General features: G+C 46.5%; 3 protein-coding genes, 1 non-coding gene and 1 pseudogene across 4 annotated transcripts in view; 4 read left to right on the top strand and 1 right to left on the bottom strand.

Annotated features, from left to right (window-relative positions):
• LOC149344736 (alcohol dehydrogenase class-3-like) overlaps positions 1-1,437 on the top strand; it is a 99,296-nt gene extending 97,859 nt beyond the window's left edge. The window contains exon 10 of the mRNA XM_089546345.1: positions 1,339-1,437. Within this exon, the coding sequence (XP_089402471.1) occupies positions 1,339-1,363 (25 nt within the window). The 3' untranslated portion in view covers positions 1,364-1,437. The remainder of the gene's footprint in view (positions 1-1,338) is intronic.
• Positions 1,438-4,924: 3,487 nt separating this feature from the next.
• LOC149344735 (uncharacterized) lies at positions 4,925-7,844 on the bottom strand (annotated as a pseudogene).
• A 3,636-nt stretch (positions 7,845-11,480) lies between these two features.
• On the top strand, positions 11,481-11,553 carry TRNAV-CAC (transfer RNA valine (anticodon CAC)). The gene has a single exon. It is a non-coding gene; the product is annotated as a tRNA-Val (tRNA).
• Positions 11,554-11,675: 122 nt separating this feature from the next.
• Positions 11,676-12,863, top strand: LOC149344733 (uncharacterized). Its single transcript, XM_089542659.1, has one exon. It carries the CDS (start codon positions 11,676-11,678, stop codon positions 12,861-12,863), a length of 1,188 nt encoding a protein of 395 aa, XP_089398785.1.
• Positions 12,864-16,412: 3,549 nt separating this feature from the next.
• Positions 16,413-17,582, top strand: LOC149344732 (uncharacterized). Its single transcript, XM_089547293.1, has one exon. The coding sequence runs from the start codon at positions 16,413-16,415 to the stop codon at positions 17,580-17,582; it is 1,170 nt and encodes a 389-aa protein (XP_089403419.1).
• Positions 17,583-19,480: the final 1,898 nt, after the last annotated feature.

Below are 19,480 nucleotides of genomic sequence, written 5' to 3'. Positions count from 1 at the left end.
TAAGACTGGCCGTCATCCTGCTGTCATGCCAACTAACAAGGGGTCGGGACCTCGTCAAGCTGTTCGAGCTTTTAGTCCCGTACTCCTCCTTTTCTAAGGAAATAAAATGATTGATTGATTGATTGATTGACAACAGAATCGCAACTATAGGCAGAGGTTAGTGTAGAAAATGCTGCTTTTCAGTTGCTTTTAGGTGTTATCTGGTCTGTACAGCCATAGTTGCATTATATTCCTTCCATTTAGAGGCTCTAGAAAAGGTGGGAGTCAGTGTGTGAGTGTTTCATACTGGCGGTCACCAAAAGATGCGAGCGCAATCACGTCCATTTCATTGGGTGGTAGATCACCTTTAAGCACTTTTATGATCACTTTTAAGACTGTTGAACATCACTTTGGTTTTCTGCACTGCAATTTTAAGAACCACCGCTCTGCTCTGCTTGTCTAACTCATTGATCATGCTTTGCATCTCATCTCCTGTGTGACTTTGCAAAGCAATGTCATAAGCAAATCGGAAATTACTTAGGTATTGTCCATTAACTCTTATCCCCAACTGTTCTCAATCCAGGTCTCGGAACACCTGCTGTAAGCAGGCCGTCAATAGCAATGGCGAGTCCGTGTCTCTCTACCTGGCACCCTTCCTTATTGGAATTTTATTCCTGACTTTTTGGAGGACTATGGAAGCTATATTATAGATATCTTCCAGTATTTTCACATAAAACTCTTCTACGCTCCGATTCCGCAATGGGAGCGTGACTGCTGAGGTTTCCAGAGTCAAATGCTTTCTCGTCATCAATGAGCGCTATATATACGGGTTGGTTATATTCAGCGTATTTCTCTATCACCTGATTGATAGTGTGAATATGAACTATTGTCGAGTATCCTGTACTGCCGAGCAGCAAAATATATTTCACTGATGCACTTCAAAAAAAAAAAAAATAAAACTGGTGACATAGTTATCACTCCGGCTCCGAGCAGAAAACCAGCTGTGGAAATGCTGCTGCTATTTCTTAATTCAACTGCTGAGCGACCCCGTCTGACAGCAAGAGACGCCAGCGGAGATAGTTTGAAGCAGTCTAAGGAGCGGACACAATGCAGTCTGCCGAGCATTGTGCGCCCGTTCTATAACTTGGTAACAGTGTGGTGCTTTGTATGTTACCACTAAAACGGTTCTGAGAAAACTTTGCCCAACTTTACTATCCTAAACTGATCAAATCACTATGCACTCCTGTCTTGCGCACAGTTCGCTGGTCGTCCGGCATTTTGTGTCGAGCAGTTCGAAATTTTCCGAGCACGTCCAGTTAATAATTCCACGACCCTTTCCTTTTCTCCTCTCTTCCACAGAATTCGCGTGGTGATCAGCTTCTGATGCTGCAACGGAAGTCTCGCCGCATGCGTTCGCCTTCCGGGCGGGAACGAAGACGACTCTATCGAAGAATAAACGTGATTTATTTGTCCACATGCCTGCTCTACCACTCTTGTGTTTGGGACAAAAATTATTTTGGGATTACGAAAAAAATTTAAAGCAAAAAGTCCCAGCCCGTTGTGCTTGGGGCAAGAAAAGTCACTAAAGTGTCGAGCACTCGTACCGGCTCAAAAAAGTTCTCTTGAAAACTGCCTGAAATTAAAGTCGTGCCAGTGATGCCACCGTGAAATCACTGAGGTGAGAAGTGCACGCCAGCTCTTCAAGCAGAACCTGGAAAAATTTTTGTTATCTCGCCTTCGCTGTTGATGATTTCCATTTCTACTCCTCGAAGCCAAAATTAAACTTGATTAGTTAATTTTGTGTAGTTAATTGATCGCGTAATGTTTGACTTGCCGCGAAGTTCACCTACGCAGACCTGCCGCGATCGCTCGGTAGTTAAGGCGTTGTCTACAAAGCCGGAGTATCTGGGTTCGAACCCGACCGCGGCGGCCGCGTTTCGATGGAGGCGGAACGTAAAAGGCGCCCGAGTGCTGTGCGGTGTCAGTGCACGTTAAGGATCCCAGATGGTTGAAATTATTCCGGAGACTGCCACTACGACACTTCTTTCTCTCTTTCTTCTTTCACTCCCACCTTCCTCCCTTTCTTTACGGCGCGAGTGAAGTTCGCGGTGCCGTATTTTGTTTGCTGCATCCGGTCGCTTGATGGGAACGCCCATTACGTCCTTTTTCTTGGGCCCTCCGCACAACCGCACAGTCAACCCGGCGGGAGAACAGGGGGCGCCGAATGGCGGGGGATTACAGGAGACGTCAAACTCCCCTCATGGACGGAGTCGTTAGGTGGCATCCTGTGTGCACGTGTGTACGGCGATGCTGACCCGCGTCACAGTGCGCGGCTTTTTGTGCCATGTCTGCAGCGGCATGCTTTGACATATTGTCACGCTAGCTGCAGGCATGAGGAGCGACGATGAGAAACAGATGAGTTGAAATGGCTTTCCTGGAACTTGGGTCATCCGGACGTTGGGAAAGTGGGAAAGTGAATGTTCGCGAAGCTCGCCGCAGTGATAGTAGAAAGTGTACATATGTGTACGGTGTCGCGAGGGGCTACCTTCTTTCCCCAATCATTCATTGGTTCTATTTTCCTTTCGCCAATAAGTTATTGGGTGGATGTTTGTACAGTACCTGATTGGTTATTCTCCCCACCTAGGGCGGGGACAGGATTTAAAACCCGTTGCTTCGGCAGGACCGAGGGCTGGTTTCGTCACGTAGAAGTACGAGCCAGTCAAGTGTAAATATGTTCTCTCCTTGCTTGTATCTTCCTTTGTGCTTTTAATTGTTATAAAAGTTTAACCTCTCCAGAAGTGTCCTCTTGCAATGTGATTGAGCAAAACGAATCTGCAAGACGTCAAGCATCCTACAATTATCATCTTCAACAGCAATTCCCCTCTACGGGATCTTAAAAGAGGATTTCAACTGGCGCAGCCGTAGAGGGGACATTTTTAACTGCGCGGTTCGGGTGTCCACCGAGATATGTGAGGCAGATACTGAGCCATTTCCTTTCCTCAAAGCCAATTTACCAAAAAACCAATTTCACCTACACAGATGCGCCCAAGCATGTTTCGCGGCCCTTAGGAGAAAAATGTGCAACGAATAATTTCAACACGTGCTTTAATTCTGGCCAAGGATGCTCGCAATCGCCAAGACGAAATGAATGACAGGACTTCGGCTCGTTCCTAATTACATGTGTCCTTTCTGAGAGCATCTTCCTGGCTCTCTTCTCCCGTTAGCTGCTGCAAGAGTGATCGGGACAGTGACCGCCGAAAACTGTATGCACATTTTCAGAAATAGCCCCCACCAGCTGCCCTAAGCTTGTGCTCTTGACCTAGATATAAGACCTCAACCATTTACAAAGCGACACTATTCCTAGATTCATGTCAAGTGACTTCATCTTTGGGAAGATTTGCTTTAACTGCGCGTGATGTGATTTTCTCTTATCTACATGCTGCAATGCTCCTCCTATCAGGAACAATATGAAGAAAAAAAAACGAGGAAATCAGTGAGCCCGAGACTGAATGGATACCGTGTTGACAAATGTAAGGACATCCCAAAGACTGTATTGGGACACTTTAATCAATGTGGCTGTAACTTCTATGAACTTAAACGATTCCACAGAAAATAGAGGCATTCAGAATCCACAAATTTAATAATTTCTTAGCAGGAATAAACGTCTTAGGAAACTTAGAGTGTCTCAGGTAGATTCTGTTGCTGACGTAAGCATTTATTTGCGTCTTGCACATGGCCAGAGCAAAAATGACACCACCAGATCAAAACAAGCTCCACCTCTCTTCCAAGTACTCCATATCGCCTCTTCCTAGTTTCATTCATCTTTTACTCCTCCCCTTGCTTTTTTTAGTCTTTTTATCAGCATCCTGTATTACCTTCTTCCCTGCATCTCCTGCTATCAACTGTCAGGGGGCCGTGGCTCTCACATTATCTTTTCCTGCCCCTTTATTTTCGGCTTCATTATTTTTTCTGTTCCGAGATTCTCTGACATGAAACAGCTTTTTGACGCCATTTTTTCCTGTATCCTTCGGTGCCGTTCACTCTCCTGTCTTTTCATTTCAGTTGATATAATTTTTATTGCCATTTGTGCATATTTCTGGCTAAGCCCACACGCTTTATCTGTTTTTCCAGGTCACCCTGGCTTATATCTGCCATGCCGCTTGAAGCAGCCGCAGCGCTTGTACATTGTCTGTACTGTATCATGGAAAGCGGCAGCGGGCAGCAAAAAAAGGACAAAAGAGTGACTCGAGAACACAGGACAAACGCTTGTCCTGTGTTCTCGTGTCTCTCTTTTGTCATTGATGGTTTACCAACAAGCCCGCACCAAGATATTCATCTGCATAGTACACGTTCCGTATCTCTCCGCCTTCCGCACCCCCAAATTTGCTTCTGCTGATTATTTTTTTCCTCCCTGCTAGTGACCCGTAGTTCCCGGGTTCGAACCCGACAGTGACGGCCTCGTTTCGATGGAGGCAAGATGCAAAAGGCAACCGAGTGCTGTGCACTGTTAGTGCACGTTAAACATCCCTGGTGGTCGAAATTATACTGGAGACCTCCACTGCTGCCCCTCCTACTCTCTATTCGTAGCGAAAGCTTCACTATGGGACCTCGGGCTTCAATCGCGGACTCTGTAACTTTGACCTACAGATGAGTTAGAGGTGAAACCGTGAAACAGAGGAAAAAAAAACTAAATCAATATACCTCAATATCCATGACTGGGAGTCGAACCCATGGCTGCGCGAATAGATCTCCTTTAAAGGCCGGCCGCTTAGCGAGACCACTAGGCTTTTTTTTTCTTCAACATGGCATTTATTACAATCATGCGATGTTTATGTACATGAGCTATCTACAAGCAGTGGCACATCAACACAAAAACACGAGAAAAGAGTCAGTTCGGAACACATAGCGAATACATCATAACACGACATATCTAAGCAACAAAGGACTAGAAAAAAGGAAATGAACAACACAACACTAAGAGTTAGTACCACTTGGGTTCATATTCGGTCTGGGCATACAGTTCTTTTAGGTGTACAATTCTTCTACAGAAATGCTCTTTGGCAGAAACAACACATTCACAATGTCGTTCCATCATGCGTGTTTTCCACAGGCTGCGTATCCCAATTAAAATAACATATCTATGTGCTTATCAACAAATGGTAGTGCATCGAGAAGCCGTACAGAATGCGGCGTCAAATTAAATCTTTTTCTCAATGTACGTTGCATGATGTCCCAGATGATTATTGCATTGTTACAATGGATGAAACAATGCTCAATTGTTTCAGGAGCATCAGAAAGGCGACCGTTCACCGTAGACACCAAAATAGCCTTTTTCTCCAGCCATGTTTTAACTGCAGGGTCTCAGTGTGTAGCTTAAAGGAAAATGGTTTTGTACATGGCGAGAGGGGCATTTTACGTACTCTCTTGAGTACGCCATATCCCGGTAAACGAAAATACACAGAGCAATACATTGGTGGAGGAAAGAGCGTACAGATTAAGTCCTTGTAGAACCGTTTCCTCGACACCGAAAAAAGGAACTCTGGGGAAAAACGAAGAAGTAGGAAACAAACAGACAGATACACCTCATGCATGAATCCCCACAAACACGGACGACCAGAAAAATTAGAAGAGACAATGTTGTTCGGTAATGCATGAACTAAATTTACTTGCAGGAATGCCCGCATTATTGGGTGTGTAATGTCTCGGAAAAACATGAAACGTTTAACCACCTGTCGAACATGCAGGTGGACTAAACAGCGGCAACCAGCGCTTGCAGGCCGGAAAAGGTTATATCCCTTCTCGTTGATTCAAAAGACGAACCCCACACAAAAGTCGCGAAAACTCTGTGGAATCATTGGATATAAAGTCTTGTTCAATGAATAATTTGCAGTACATAATAAATTTTAGTGGCGAGAAACAGAGTGCATGCGGTCGCCCTGCCAAAACTCGAGAGACCATGGGGCACAAAAGTCTCAGCATAGCGCTGAAAAGTTGGCACGCGGTCTTTCCAGTAATGCGCACTGCGCTTATAGGCACTCAAAGGAACGCCAAGGTACTTTGGTGGCGTACGTGTCTATTGTATACCAGCATATTCGGCAGGTGTCGTTTCCCACATACCGCAAGAGACTGCAACTCTTAGAACGATTAAAACGAGCTTTTGACACCGAACCGAAGTTTTCTGTTAAACGATTAACCTCATCGATGTTTGGCTTCTCGGCAGAAAAACGCAACGCTATCCGAATAGGCTAACACCTTCAGTTCGTGACCCTTAGTACGAAAACCATGGACAGCTGCACTGTTTATAACACTCAGACAAAGTGGCTCCAAGTGTAATGCGAACAGAAGCGGAGACAGCGTGCAGCCCTGTTTCACAGAAGACTGAATTTGGACTGGTTGTGAGAGGCAGCCAATAACAATCAAGCGCGTTGAACAGTTTTTCTAACAAAGGCGTATCCCAGTAGAAAGAACTGAACCTAGATTGGCGTGATTGAGAAGAGAGAAACGAAACGAATGGGACACCCGATCGAACGCCTTTGCCAGGTCAATTTACAACAGTGCTAATTGTTCATGAGCGTCACTACAATACTTCAACACTGCGTGCGCTATATGTAGATTAGATTGTATGGACCGACCCCTCAAGGCACATGTTTGATGAGGCCCCAATCAAAGTAGCCATTGCAAGGTGTAGCCGATTTGAAAGACTTTAGTGAAGATATTGTAATCAACATTAGAAAGCGTGAGAGGTCTGTAGCCATCTACAAATCGTAGTTTTTCTCTATCGTCAGTTTTCGGTCTTAAAACAATATGACTTTTGGTAAATGACTGTGGCAAAAAACCTATGCACATGAACTATGTCCTATGTTCTATGCACATGAACTATGTACAAACCACGAAGAAAACAAACGCAAATTAGCACAATGAATTATACGACACATCTAAACAACCAAGCACGAGGAAAGACGCGGCACAGGGCACATCACTACTACATAACCATACGACACATCTAAGCAACGACGCGATAGAAAGAGGGCAATGAAGAGCACAACACTAGGCCTAGTTGGCACTCTGGTTCAAATTACGTCTGTACGTACAATTCCTTTAGATGAATAATCATTCGCTGAAGTAATTTTTTGTAAAAACAACAGATCCATAATGTCGATCCTTCATGCACGTTTTCCAGAGGTTGTGTATTCTAATCAGAAAGAACATATCTAAAGATTCACCATCAAATCACAGTGCAGTGAGATACCGCACAGAATACGGTGTCAAATTAATTCTTTTTGCAATGTCCATTGTAAGATATCCCAAAAGTGTATTGCATCTTTGCAATCGATCAAACAACGCTCAGTCGCTTATGAACCATCACAAAGCCGGCAATCCACCGTGGACACAAAAATGCCCTTTTTGTTATAACCATATTTTAAGGGACAATGTTTTACTATGTAGCTTACAGAAAAATCTCTTGGTACACTGCGAGAGGAGCATTTTATGGACTCTTTTGAGTACGTAATGTCCCGGTAGACCAAAAATACATAGAACGGCACATGGGCGCAGGGAAGAGCATACGTATTAAATCCCTGTACAACTGTTTCCTCGACACTAAGAACAGGAACTCAGGGGAGAAACGAACAAGCAGGAAACGAACAGCCAGACACAGCTCATGCATGAAGCCTCACAAACACGGGCGATGAGGAACATTAGAAGACACCATGAGGTTCGGTAAAACATTAACTAAAGATTACACGCACTGTTGGGTGGGTAGTCTCACGGAAAAACATGAAGCGCGAGACTGTCTGCCGGACATAGAGGTGGAGTAAACCAGGGCCGCCAGCACTTACATGTCGCAAAATGACATCATGCCTCATAGATTTAAAAGACGAATTCCACACAAAAGTGGCGAAAACACTGGGAAAACTCTGAATATAGTCTTGTCCAATGGATAACTTGAAGCACGTAATAAATTTTAGTGGCGCGAAACAGATTGCCAAAAATTGAGAGACAGTGGGGGACAAAAGTCTCAGCATAGCGCTGAAGAGTTGGCACGCAGTCTTTCCAGTAATGTGCACTATGCTTATAGGCACTCAAAGGGACACCAAAGGGACAGCGTTGGTGGCGTGCAGCCTTTGTCAAAAGTTTGGAGCCCAGGGGGTTTGCTACTGAAGCACGCTGTTTGGTTCGTAATGCATCTCCAGTGCTCCAAATTTGGTGAAGGTAAGAAGATTTCTGGTCCTGCCTCCCTCAATGGGTAGGGGTGCCACGAATGCTTCAGGAGACCCACTGCGAGGCTTAGAAACAAACCGCCTGGGCTCTAAACTTTTGACAAAGACTGTACATGTCCATTGCCTACCAGCTTATTCGGCAGGTGTCGATCGCCACATTCCCAAGCAGAGACCGCAACTCTTAGAACGATTAATATGACCTCCTGACACTGAACCAATGTCCTTCATTAAACGAATAACCTCATCGATGCTTGGCTTATCAGTGCAGAAAAACACGAGGTCATCTATATTAGCTAATACATTCACTTCGTGACCCATAATAGTGTATCCGTGGTGAATTCGCTGACGGAAGACTATCCGTTACAAGATGTAGGATGTTTTCTGCAAACGGTACAGTGTCTCGCTTTAGGCAATACCAGCGAAACAGACACGCTAGACTACATCCAATCAATGTTTCGGCCGGTCTGACACCTCACTGGGCAAAATATGATGTTAGAAACGTTTCTTTTAGTGACCATAGCTTGGTTACATGTGCGCTAGGGCCAAGGAAGACAGCCAAGTTCAGCCGGGAGCTGCGGAAATGCAACGCCAAGATCCTCAATGATAAAGAGCATGTGAAGGGAATAAAAGAAAGAATTGAAGGTCTACTAGCTAGTCAACCCCAGTGTTACATTCAAGCAGGGGAAGATTTTAAGCAAAGCGCATAAATAGCATGCAGTCATTGAAAAAGCCAGTGAGCTGCGGAGAATACAGAAAAAAAAGAAACTGCACTGCAAAGTTAGCTTGACTTTTGCTTAAGTGTAGAAGCCATTAACCCGGATAGGTTGGCGAAAGAAATAAGAGAAGTTAAAAGCAAACTAGAAATAATTGATAAAGACAGACGCAGAGGAGCTGTAGTACGCGCACGGGCGGAAAGGCTATATATGGGTGGAACCCCGACCATACGTGCCCATTCAGATGAAAAAAGTTACGCCGTGCTCAATGAAATAAAAGCGATAAGATACAGAGATGAAGTTGTACAAGACCAAGAACTGATACACCGCGCTTTTGTCGACCATTATCAAGACCTGCTAAGCCACGAACCACAGATACTGGAAGGGTTTCAAAGAGATTTCCTGAGGCTCATGCCAAAGCCTGAAGAAAAGGAAAAAAAATCCTGAAGCTCCCATTAGCGTTTCAGAAATAGAGTGGGCAATTGATCAATTAAGCGCAGGGAAGTCGCCAGGGACTGATGGCTTTGGCTCAGAATTTTACAAAGCCTTTAAAACGGAGATAGCTGTCGTTCTTTATAACGTTTTTAAAGAAGCATACAGAGGTAAGATTCAGGCAAAACCACATTGTATTAATTACAAAAATGAATGACCAGGCTACGTTGTTGTCAGTGCGATCATATCGACCAATAAGCCTAACGAACATGGACTATAAGGTCTTTCCTAAAATTTTAGGCAGAAGGCTTCAAAGTTTATAACTGAGCTTGTGGGACCGCACTAGACTTGTGGTATAAAAGAAAGATCCATTCTAACGAACATACAACACGTAGCTAGGACCGTCCTGGAGTGCTGCAATGCCTCTTGCGGGAAGGTCGTGATGTTGCAACTAGATCTAGAGAAGGCCTTCGATAGGGTTGCTCATAATGTCTTTTTCAGCTTTTGAGAACATATTAACGTCAGTACGGTCCTGTTTGAAGGTGTAGAACTGTGTTACGCAGATATTGTTAGCAGGATTATAATTAATAAAACCTTAACAGTCAGTTTTCGGATCAAGACATCTGTCAGGCAAGGATGTCCTTTCTCTCCATTGCTGTTCGCGCTCTACCTGGAGCTTTTCTGTTTGAAAATCATGCCATCCAGTGCAATAAAAGGTTTTAAGTTGACCACAATTCAAGCTGCTCTCGTACGCTGACGACATTGTTTTGTTCTGACCAAGCAAGTATCAGTAACGCTGTCAGCGTTGCGACTAATTTTTGCGAAGTGACAGGCAGCGTTTTCAATTGGGACAGATTCTTAGGCTTTTGGCGTGGAGAATAGGACACTCCTCCTGCAGTCTTCGAAAGCATGCATTGGACTTTGTTTCCAACTAAATGTCTAGGAACACCTTTAAACCACTACAAAGACACAAATGACTATTCGAGAAAGCAGAACAAATAAAGGAAAAAGTCTACGAAGTTTGGACGGCGAAACCTTTCTATATTCGCAAGGTCTACTGTGTGTAATATCTTTCTGGTAGCGAAGATCTGGTACGTCCTCCAGGCACTGTGTGCGACGAGAGCAAGCATTCAAAGGCTGCATAGGGTGCTTGCAGTGTATATATGGCGATCAACATTGGAGCCTACGAGCCGTGCAAATTTATTTCGCTCAGTGAAGAGTGGCGGACTGGGCTTCGCACACTTGCTTTTAAAGCAGGTAGTTTCCAGAGCTTTCTTTCTGCGAGGCCAAAGCAACGGTTTCCCTCGTACTGTGATCCAAACGGAAGTTTGTAACATGATGCCAGGGTTCATAGTATCATCTGCCCATGTCAGTGGACCCAGTGTACGAGGCTTCCTGCGAGAAGTGGTGTGGTCTTTCCAGATCCTCGCTGCGCGATTCTCATGACAGTATCTGAGCACCGTGGCTTGGAAAGCAATTGTATAAAGCTGTTGTTGATGTATCTATGCCAGAACCACTGTATCGCACCTTTTTGCTCAGCAGGGGCTGGCAAAGACGTACTGAAAAGAGTGAAGCGGATGCCAGTGCGGCCTACTGCGAAAACTTTTTTCTTTCATTTGCACACCGGAACTCTCCCCGTTAAACCGTGGCTGGAGCAGAAGGGTATCTTTGTGCCATGGACGATAGACTGCTTACCGTGCAGGCAACCAGAAACTATTGACCATATTTTTCTTGATTGTGAAGATGCAACATTCTTATGGGACATACTGCAGCGCACTTTGAGAAAAGATTTGCAGGTAACGCCATATGGCATCCGCTTCCTCCCGACCCCAAACCACGAAGGGGTGCCGTACGATATGATTATGGTACTATGTCTTCATAGCATATGAAAAACAAGAATGGCAGTGCGCCACGAAGACGTAAATCCCCAACCTGCCAGAGGATACTTCAAGGAAAGTGTTGTATTTCTTCGTGAGGCTTTAAAAGTGCGGACTGAACCACCAGAGTGGTTGCCTGTGTTAGATGACCTTGTCAATATGAAACGGTTTTAAATGTCCACGCTCACCGAAAGCTGGCAAGCGTTTTTAACTTGTGAATATTGTGTGTACTTGTGAAAAAGGAAATAAAGAAAAAAAAAGCTTCCGTGGTGTAGCGGTTATCACGTGCGCCTCACATGCGCAAGGCCCCCGGTTCGATCCCGGGCGGAAGCACTTTTTTTACTCGCTGTAATATTTTTGAAAGGCACAAATGCGTATCCGCGAGGGCAGCTCTAAACCCGCTTCCGTGGTGTGGATTCGACTTCGGGCCACCGAGCGTGACGGACGTGTGTATCATGGGCTCCCAAGGAGCGGATTTAGCGGCCCAGCCGGGCCGCGGTATCAGGAGTACGATCAAACCGAACGAGGACTACCAGCTGATTTTGCCGCATTTGCCAACAGGTTCGAGCGTCTTGGATACTGTTTTTTTGCATGGCGACGTCCAAGCCAGGCCATACCGTGTTGAAAACTTTCGTGACGCTCTTGAGCGTCTGTCATTGCTGCCGGAAGTGGTTGCCCTCGGCGCATATCAGATGAATCATGTTTGGGCCGTCACATTCTGCAATGAAGAAGGAAAAAACAAAATGCTACAGGAGAAGGCGTTCAACGTCAAGGACCACCGCTGTGTGGTCATTGACCCATGCAACGAGGGCGTCAGGCTGAAGCTGTTCTGGCTGCTACACGGCGTGAAAGATGACGACGTGAAGGCAGCTCTGGCGGCTTTTGGAAAAGTGACCGACATAACTCGGGACAAGTGGAGAGTCAAAGGCTGCGTCGACAAGTCGTCTACTACGCGCTCAGTGACATTGAAGCTGAAGGTGGGCGTTACCATCGAGGACTTACCGCACCAGCTGCGTGTTGGAGAGGACGTCGCACTCGTGCACGTTCCTTGCAGAGCTCCGCTCTGCCTCCGGTGCCGCGGCACCGGACACATACGTCGGGAGTGCCGTGTGCTGCGTTGCGGGCTCTGTCGTCGCTTCGGCCACGACGACGCCCAGTGCGTGCGAACATATGCTACCGTAGCTGGTCCTGGTCGTAGGGATGCTACTGAGGAGCATATTATGGACGAAGTCGACGCGGTAGAGGCGACCCGTGAGAGTCGGGAAGACGCAGTACCGAAAAGCATAGCCTTAGAAAAAGCAACGCTTCCCACGGAACATGAGGCTGCCAACTCAGAAGAACCACCTGTGCCTGACACAAGAACTGAGGCGGACGCGGGAAAAGCAGATGATGCTGCGGTAGGTGCAGCTGAGACGGTTTTGGAATCGACCGGCGAGAAGGACGTTGACACGGAGATGCCCGCGGCGTCAACTTTGCCAGCGAAGAGGACGCACGACGAAGCTGATGACAAGGCGACGAGCTACGACGGGACGGACCATGAGGAACGTCTTCCCAAAGCGCCTCCTGTTCGACGTGCGGCCTACAAGCCCAAGCCGAACATCCCTCCTGATCGTAGGACTTCGTCGGGTGTCCCTCCGCCTTAGCGGAGGTGCCTTGCAGGGTCTTCGTGTTGGTAACCCGGTCTTCGATCGGGTTCAGTGCTGACACCGCCGTACTTTGCAAGCTGGAAGGATTTTTGATGAGGTGAGCTGCAAACCGATGTCACTTCGAGAGCGGCGAATCCCAACCATTTAGATGGCGTCTCAACTAACATCTAGCTTGCGTATTGCCACACTGAACGTGAGAGGTCTTTCTGCGCGAAGAAGGCAAAATCAGCTTAAACGTCTCTTGTTCGAAAACGAAATCGATCTGTTGGCTGTTCAAGAGACAAAAATTGAAAGCGAAGAGTCAACAGATGCTATGGCAGAAATTTACCGTGCACAGTTCAGTGTTTGCGTGTGCCATGCAGAAGGAAAGTCGGGTGGGTGTCTGATTTTAACTCGAAACGGCAAGTCGCCGTGGAAACTGTATTTTCCTCTGAAAGTGGCCGGATTGTAGCATGCGATTTTTACTTTTCTGGTGTAGAGTGGAGAGCTTTGTGTGTATATGCACCTAATAGAATTCCCGAACGAGATGCCTTTTTTCGCCGTGTTCAACCTTTCCTGCTGACAGAAAAGCGTGTACTATTGCTTAGAGATTTTATCTGTGTGTGTAGACCTGAAGATAGAACAACGAACCAAACCCTGCAGGACACGAGTGCCGAGCTGCTGTCTGAGATAATTAATGAGGCAGAATTTGAAGACATTGGCATTATAATGCAAGGTTCAGAACAATCAGAGTACACGCATTTCCAAGGCGTTAGTCACGCAAGGCTGGACAGAATTTGTTCCTTCTGAGGTTGTGCCCTTGTGTTCCCAGTACCAGACTGTGCACGTCAGCTTCAGTGATCATTCTTTAGTCGTGATCACACTTGGGGAGAGGTAAAGGACTGTCAAGTTTAGTTGGGAATTATGGAAATTTAATGACTCATTGTTGGAGGATGACGAGTTTAGCAAGAAACTAAAAGACTTAGTCAAAAGCTTGTTAGAAAAAGAGACAGACTTTATACAAACATGGGAACAATTTAAATGCGACGTGAAAGTGGCCGCTATAGAAAGAGCATGTGTTTTAAAGCGTAAAGAAAAACAGCAAGAAAAGGAACTTCGTACCGAGCTTGATTTCATGCTCAGCATGGAAGGCGTCAAGCCGGGGTTGTACAGACAAGAAATAAAAGAGACCAAAACTAAGCTTGAAGTAATAGATGAAACGAAATATCGAGGTGCTGTAATAAAGGCGCGCAGCGAAAGATTTTGGCTTGGGGAGACGCCCACAAAAAGGGCGCTCAGCGACGAAAAACAGTATGCAGTTTCGAAAGAGATAAAGGAAATTTGTTATCGCAATGACGTAACTTCCGAATCTGAGGTGATTAAAAGGGCGTTTCTGGAATATTACCAAAACTTGTTCAGCCTTAAAACGCCTGATGTTGAACATTACAAAACTGCATTCCTGTCGCTAATGCCAAGAGTCGAGGAGGACCTGGCGCAGGTACTTGAGGAGCCCATAACGGCAGCAGAAATCGAATCTGCAATACAGCAGCTGAGCTTAAAGAAGTCGCCTGGGCCGGACGGCCTCGGTGCCGCACTTTACAAGGCTTTGAAAACAGAAATGGCAATAGCATTGCAGCGCGTAATAAGCGAGTGTTACGAAAGAAAGTTAACTCCGCCGTCTTTTCGAACTTCCCACGTGGTGTTGATCCCAAAATCGGACGACCCTAGTAGGTTGCAGTCAGTTGAGTGTTACCGCCCAATAAGCTTAACTAACGTAGTCTACAAAATTTATATGAAAGTGCTAGCCGGACGACTCCAAACCGTAATTAAAACCCTTGTTGGCCCACACCAGACCTGCGGCTTAAAAGACAGATCCATTTTTACTAACATACACGTAGCTAGGAGTGTCCTTGAATGCTGTGATGCAACGGAGGGTCGTGTCGCCATGATGCAACTGGACCTGCATAAGGCGTTTGATAAAGTTGTGCATGAAATTTTGTTCGTGCTTTTGGAACATGTGAATGTGGGATGTATCATCACTGATGGCGTGAAAATGGTTTATGATGGCTGTACATCAAGGTTCATAATTAATAACCGCCTGAGTAATAGTATTCCTGTCTTGTCGTCAGTGAGGCAGGGTTGCCCTCTTTCTCCACTGCTTTTTGCACTTTACCTGGAGCCCTTTTGTTTATAGCTGTTAACTACGCAAAACATTCGAGGTTACGCCTTTTGTCATACTGAAGTGAAGGTATTGGCATATGCAGATGATATAGCAGTGTTCTGCAGAGACCAGGAAAGCGTGCAAGAAGTGGTGAGAGAAGCCGTAAATTTTTGTGATGCAAGTGGCTGTGCGATAAGCTGGCAGAAATGTTTTGGATTTTGGCATGGAAAGTGGCAGGCCACGCCAGAAGTATTCTGTCGAATGAAGTGGGTAGACACGCCAGGAAAGTACCTCGGCGTGCTGCTAACCAACTACAGAGAAAGCAAAGAATATTGGGCCCATGAAACCGAACGAGTCAAAGCTCAGACAAGCAAATGGGGCGGTCACAACTTTTCCATGTTTGCAAGAGCTACGGTGTGCAACATGTTTTTAATAGCGAGGATTTTTTACGTTCTGCAAGCGTTAACTTTGCCAAGGACTTCAGTGCAAAGGTTGCACAGAGTGTTTGCAACATTTATTTGGGGCGTGAACATGGGAACGTACCAGCCGATGCAATCTGTTCCAGCAGGTGCGGAACGGGGGCTAGTGTTATCAAATTTATTTCTGAGACAGATAGTCACTAGATTCTTTTTCTTGCGTCAAGATAATGATTTTCTGCGAACTGTTATACAAGTGCTATTGTCAGAATCACTGCCTGATTATGTTGTGTCATCCATGTCTGCAGGGCGGAGTGGGTTAAGTGCTTTTTTGCAAGAAGTTGTTGCAGCAGTCCGTATTCTTCGGTGAAAACTTTCAGATGAATATCTAACCATTGTAACAAGGAAAAAGATGTACAAGGACCTGCTGGATGTGTTTCTGCCAGTGCCTGTTTATCGCAGTGCATATCTTCTGGGTCCCGAAAGGGATGTGCTAAAAAGAGTCAAAAGAATGCCGGTGAAGCCTTCAGTGCGGTTTTTCTTTTTTCAATTGCATACTGGAACCCTCCCAGTGAAGCCATGGTTGCAAAGCAAAGGCCTTTTTGTACCTTGGTCAGTAGAGTGTCTTATTTGCAAGAAAGTGGAAAGTATAGAACATATCTTTCTCGACTGTCATGACGCTGTTTTTCTTTGGGATGTGTTGAAGCGCACACTGAAAAAAGATTTCCCCCTGACTCCTTTTGGAATACGCTTCCTACCATATGCAGAGCCAGGTGAAGTGCCTTGCGACCTGCTAATGTTGCTCTGCATGCACAGCCTATGGCGTACGCGAATGGATGTCAGGCATGAACATGTTGTTGTGAATGGCTTTTTTTACTCGCTGTAATATTTTTGAAAGGCACAAATGGGTATCCGCGAGGGCAGCTCTAAACCCGCTTACGTGGTGTAGTGATTCTACTTCCGGATGCAGAAGCGAACGGACGTGTCTCGATGGGCTCCGTCGGAGCGGTTTCAGCGGCCCAGTCGGGCCGCGGTAACAGGATTTTGGACACTGCTGACCAGGATTATCAAGTGATACTGCCGCAACTGCCATCAGGTCAGATTGTTTTGAACACAGTTTTTTTGCACGGCGATGTGAGAGCGCGGCCTTTCCGCGTCGAAGATTTCAGAGACGCCCTTGCTAATCTGGGAGCACTCCCAGATGTTATCGCCCTGGAGGCGTACCAAATGAACCATGTATGGGCGGTAACTTTCAAGACAGCGGAAGCGGTGAAGAGCATGCTCGCTAAAGGCGACATGCTGGTGAAGGAGCGCCGGTGTCTGGTTATAAACCCGAACAACCAAGACGTCAGGCTCAAGCTCCACTGGCTCCTTCATGGAGTCAGCGACGATGACGTGCGGGCTGCGCTGGCAAATTATGGCCAGGTAACTCAAGTGACCAGGGAGAAGTGGCGTATCTACGGCATTACCGACAGGCCGTCGACGACGCGCCTCGTCGCCCTGAAGTTGAAGGCCGGTGTCAGTGTGGAAGACCTGCCCCATCAGGTGCGTGTGGGCGGTGAGCTGGCCTTAGTTGTGGTACCGAACCGGGCACCCTTGTGTTTGCGCTGCAACAGTAAGGCCCATATACGGCGTGATTGCAAAGTCCCGCGCTGTTCCCGATGCCGGCGCTTTGGTCGCAACGATACGGACTGCGTTAAAACCTACGCAACCATCACCGGTCAGCCGAAAAAGAACGATGTGACCGAGCTCGTTATGGATGACGAAGACGCTGAAGAGGCTTCCAGAGGGGCTGGGAATGTGCCCGTGCAGTCTCCAACGGGCGACAAGGCTGAAGCCACCGAGGACACTCAAGGCGCCGTCAGCAAAGGCGACCAAGAAGATCAAGGCAACACCACCCCCTCGGGGGCGGGGACGGCGAAAGAAGACTCCGGCAAGGAGTTGGAAGTAGTGTCGACGGGGGGCTGGTGGGATGGTGAGCAAACCATGGACACCACAAGTGCAGTGCCAGGAAAAAGAGTGCACGAGGAAACAGTCGTCGCGGGCGACAACGCCGACGTGGAACCGCCTCCCAAGACGCCTGCTACTCGGCGGCCGAGTTTCAAGCCCAAGCCGAACATTCCGCCCGACCGCAGAGGGGGCGGCACGGAGCCCTCGTAGCAGCGTGGGCCAGTCTTGTTCCTGCCCACGAAACTGCAATTAGCATGCATCATGGAGCTGTATCAAGGGCCAAAACAACGACGCCGACTACTACCTTGCTGCCGGGGCGGAAAAGTCGAGTGCCGCGGTTTTCAACGCCAGCGTCGTACCTCAGATTGTCGAGGTAAGCCCTGTGCGGTCCTTGTGTCCTACGGTAAATTAGGCAGCAAACTTTAAAAAATCCCTCCGTGTAGCAACATTGAATGTTCGGGGCTTGGCAAGTAGGCGAAGGCAGTGCCAGGTTACTAGGCTACTTATCGAAAACGAGCTGGACATCGTTGCTGTCCAAGAAACGAAGGTCAGCAGCGAGGACCAAACGGACCGCATGGTGCAGCCCTTTAGAACTCATTTCAATGTATGTGTAGCTCATGCGGTTGGAACATCGGCGGGATTCGCGCTCTTTGTACGTAGCAGTGTTGGGATTTTGGAGGAACAAGTCAATGTTTGCGAAAGTGGCCGTTTTGTTATCCTGGATTTTTCATTCTGTGATTTATTGTTGTGTGTTTTGTGTCTTTATGCACCTAACAAAGAAACCGACCGCAGAATTTTTTTTGAAAACCTCGAGCAGTACATGAAAAAAGAGCGACATGTTATATTTATGGGAGACTTCAATTGTGTTTGCAGGCCAGAGGACCGAGCTAAAGTCCGTACTCTAAAGGATCAAAGTGTGCTGGTTCTGGATGAGCTCGTAGAGGAGTACGACTTAATTGATGTTGGCTGCATGTTATCACCCGGCAGTCAGGCACAGTTTACTCATTTCCAGGGTGAAAGCCATGCCAGGCTCGATCGCATATGCATATCGGTGCATCTGGCGCCGCTCTGCGAAAACTACGAAGTCATTCCAGTATCCTTCTCTGACCACTGCATGGTTTCCTTCACCTTAGGATCAAAATTAAAGGAGGCGAGATTTAATTGGGATTTATGGAAATTTAATGCCAAACTTCTGGACGACATCAGCTTCGTTTGCGAGGTAAATAATTTACTGAAGTCATTGCATGTGTCTGGAGCCGAAAGCTGGTTGGAAAGGTGGGAAGGTTTCAAAAATGACGTAAAAATGAAAGCCATTGAGAGAGCAAGCATGCTAAGACGCGAAGAAAAACAAAGAAAAGGAATTGCACAGCCAGTTGAAACTATTGCTGAACATAGAATCTGCGCAGCCTGGTTTATGCATGAACCATATAAAGGAAGTTAAAAGAAAGCTAGAGCAGGCGAATGAAGATAAGTACCGAGGGGCCGTTGTGCGGGCACGCACTGAGCGATTATGGATGGGTGAGGCGCCCACTAAGCGGTCACTTAGCGATGAAAAGAGCTATGCCTCGAAAAAAGAAATACAAAAAATAATGTACAGAAGTGAAGAAACCACTGATCCAGAGAAGATAAAACGCGCCTTTTTTGAGCAATATCAAGCTTTGCTAGGACAGGAGCAAGTGAAGGACGGCTTTGAAGGTGACTATTTGCGATTAATGCCCAAATTAGATGAGAGTGAGAAGGAAAGACTTGAAGCTCCAATCAGTAGAACAGAAATAGAGAAAGCAATTGACCAGTTAAATGCCGGGAAGTCCCTTGGGCCCGACGGCCTGGGTGCAGCTTTCTATAAAGCCTTTAAAGATGAACTAAGTCAGGTCCTGCATAGAGTAATCGAAGAAGCCTATGAAACAAAACGATTGCCGCCATCATTCAAAGCTGCCCACGTTGTATTGATTCCGAAGTATGAGGACTCAGCAAGGCTGCTTTTGGTGGGGTCTTATCGGCCGATAAGCCTCACCAATGTAGATTACAAAATCCTTATGAAAGTTTTAGCGAGAAGGACACAGAGCGTCATTAGAGACCTAGTGGGACCACACCAAACTTGTGGAATA

This window comes from Amblyomma mixtum, chromosome 5 (genome assembly GCF_055824585.1).
Source record: "Amblyomma mixtum isolate Tamu chromosome 5, ASM5582458v1, whole genome shotgun sequence".
NCBI classification, from domain to species: domain Eukaryota; kingdom Metazoa; phylum Arthropoda; class Arachnida; order Ixodida; family Ixodidae; genus Amblyomma; species Amblyomma mixtum.
This window is presented reverse-complemented; position numbering and strand designations above follow the sequence as displayed.

What these genes read in the sequence shown, in the direction of transcription:
- LOC149344733 (XM_089542659.1), top strand. Translation starts at nt 11,676, where the DNA reads ATGGGCTCCCAAGGAGCGGATTTAGCGGCCCAGCCGGGCCGCGGTATC.
- LOC149344732 (XM_089547293.1), top strand. Translation starts at nt 16,413, where the DNA reads ATGGGCTCCGTCGGAGCGGTTTCAGCGGCCCAGTCGGGCCGCGGTAAC.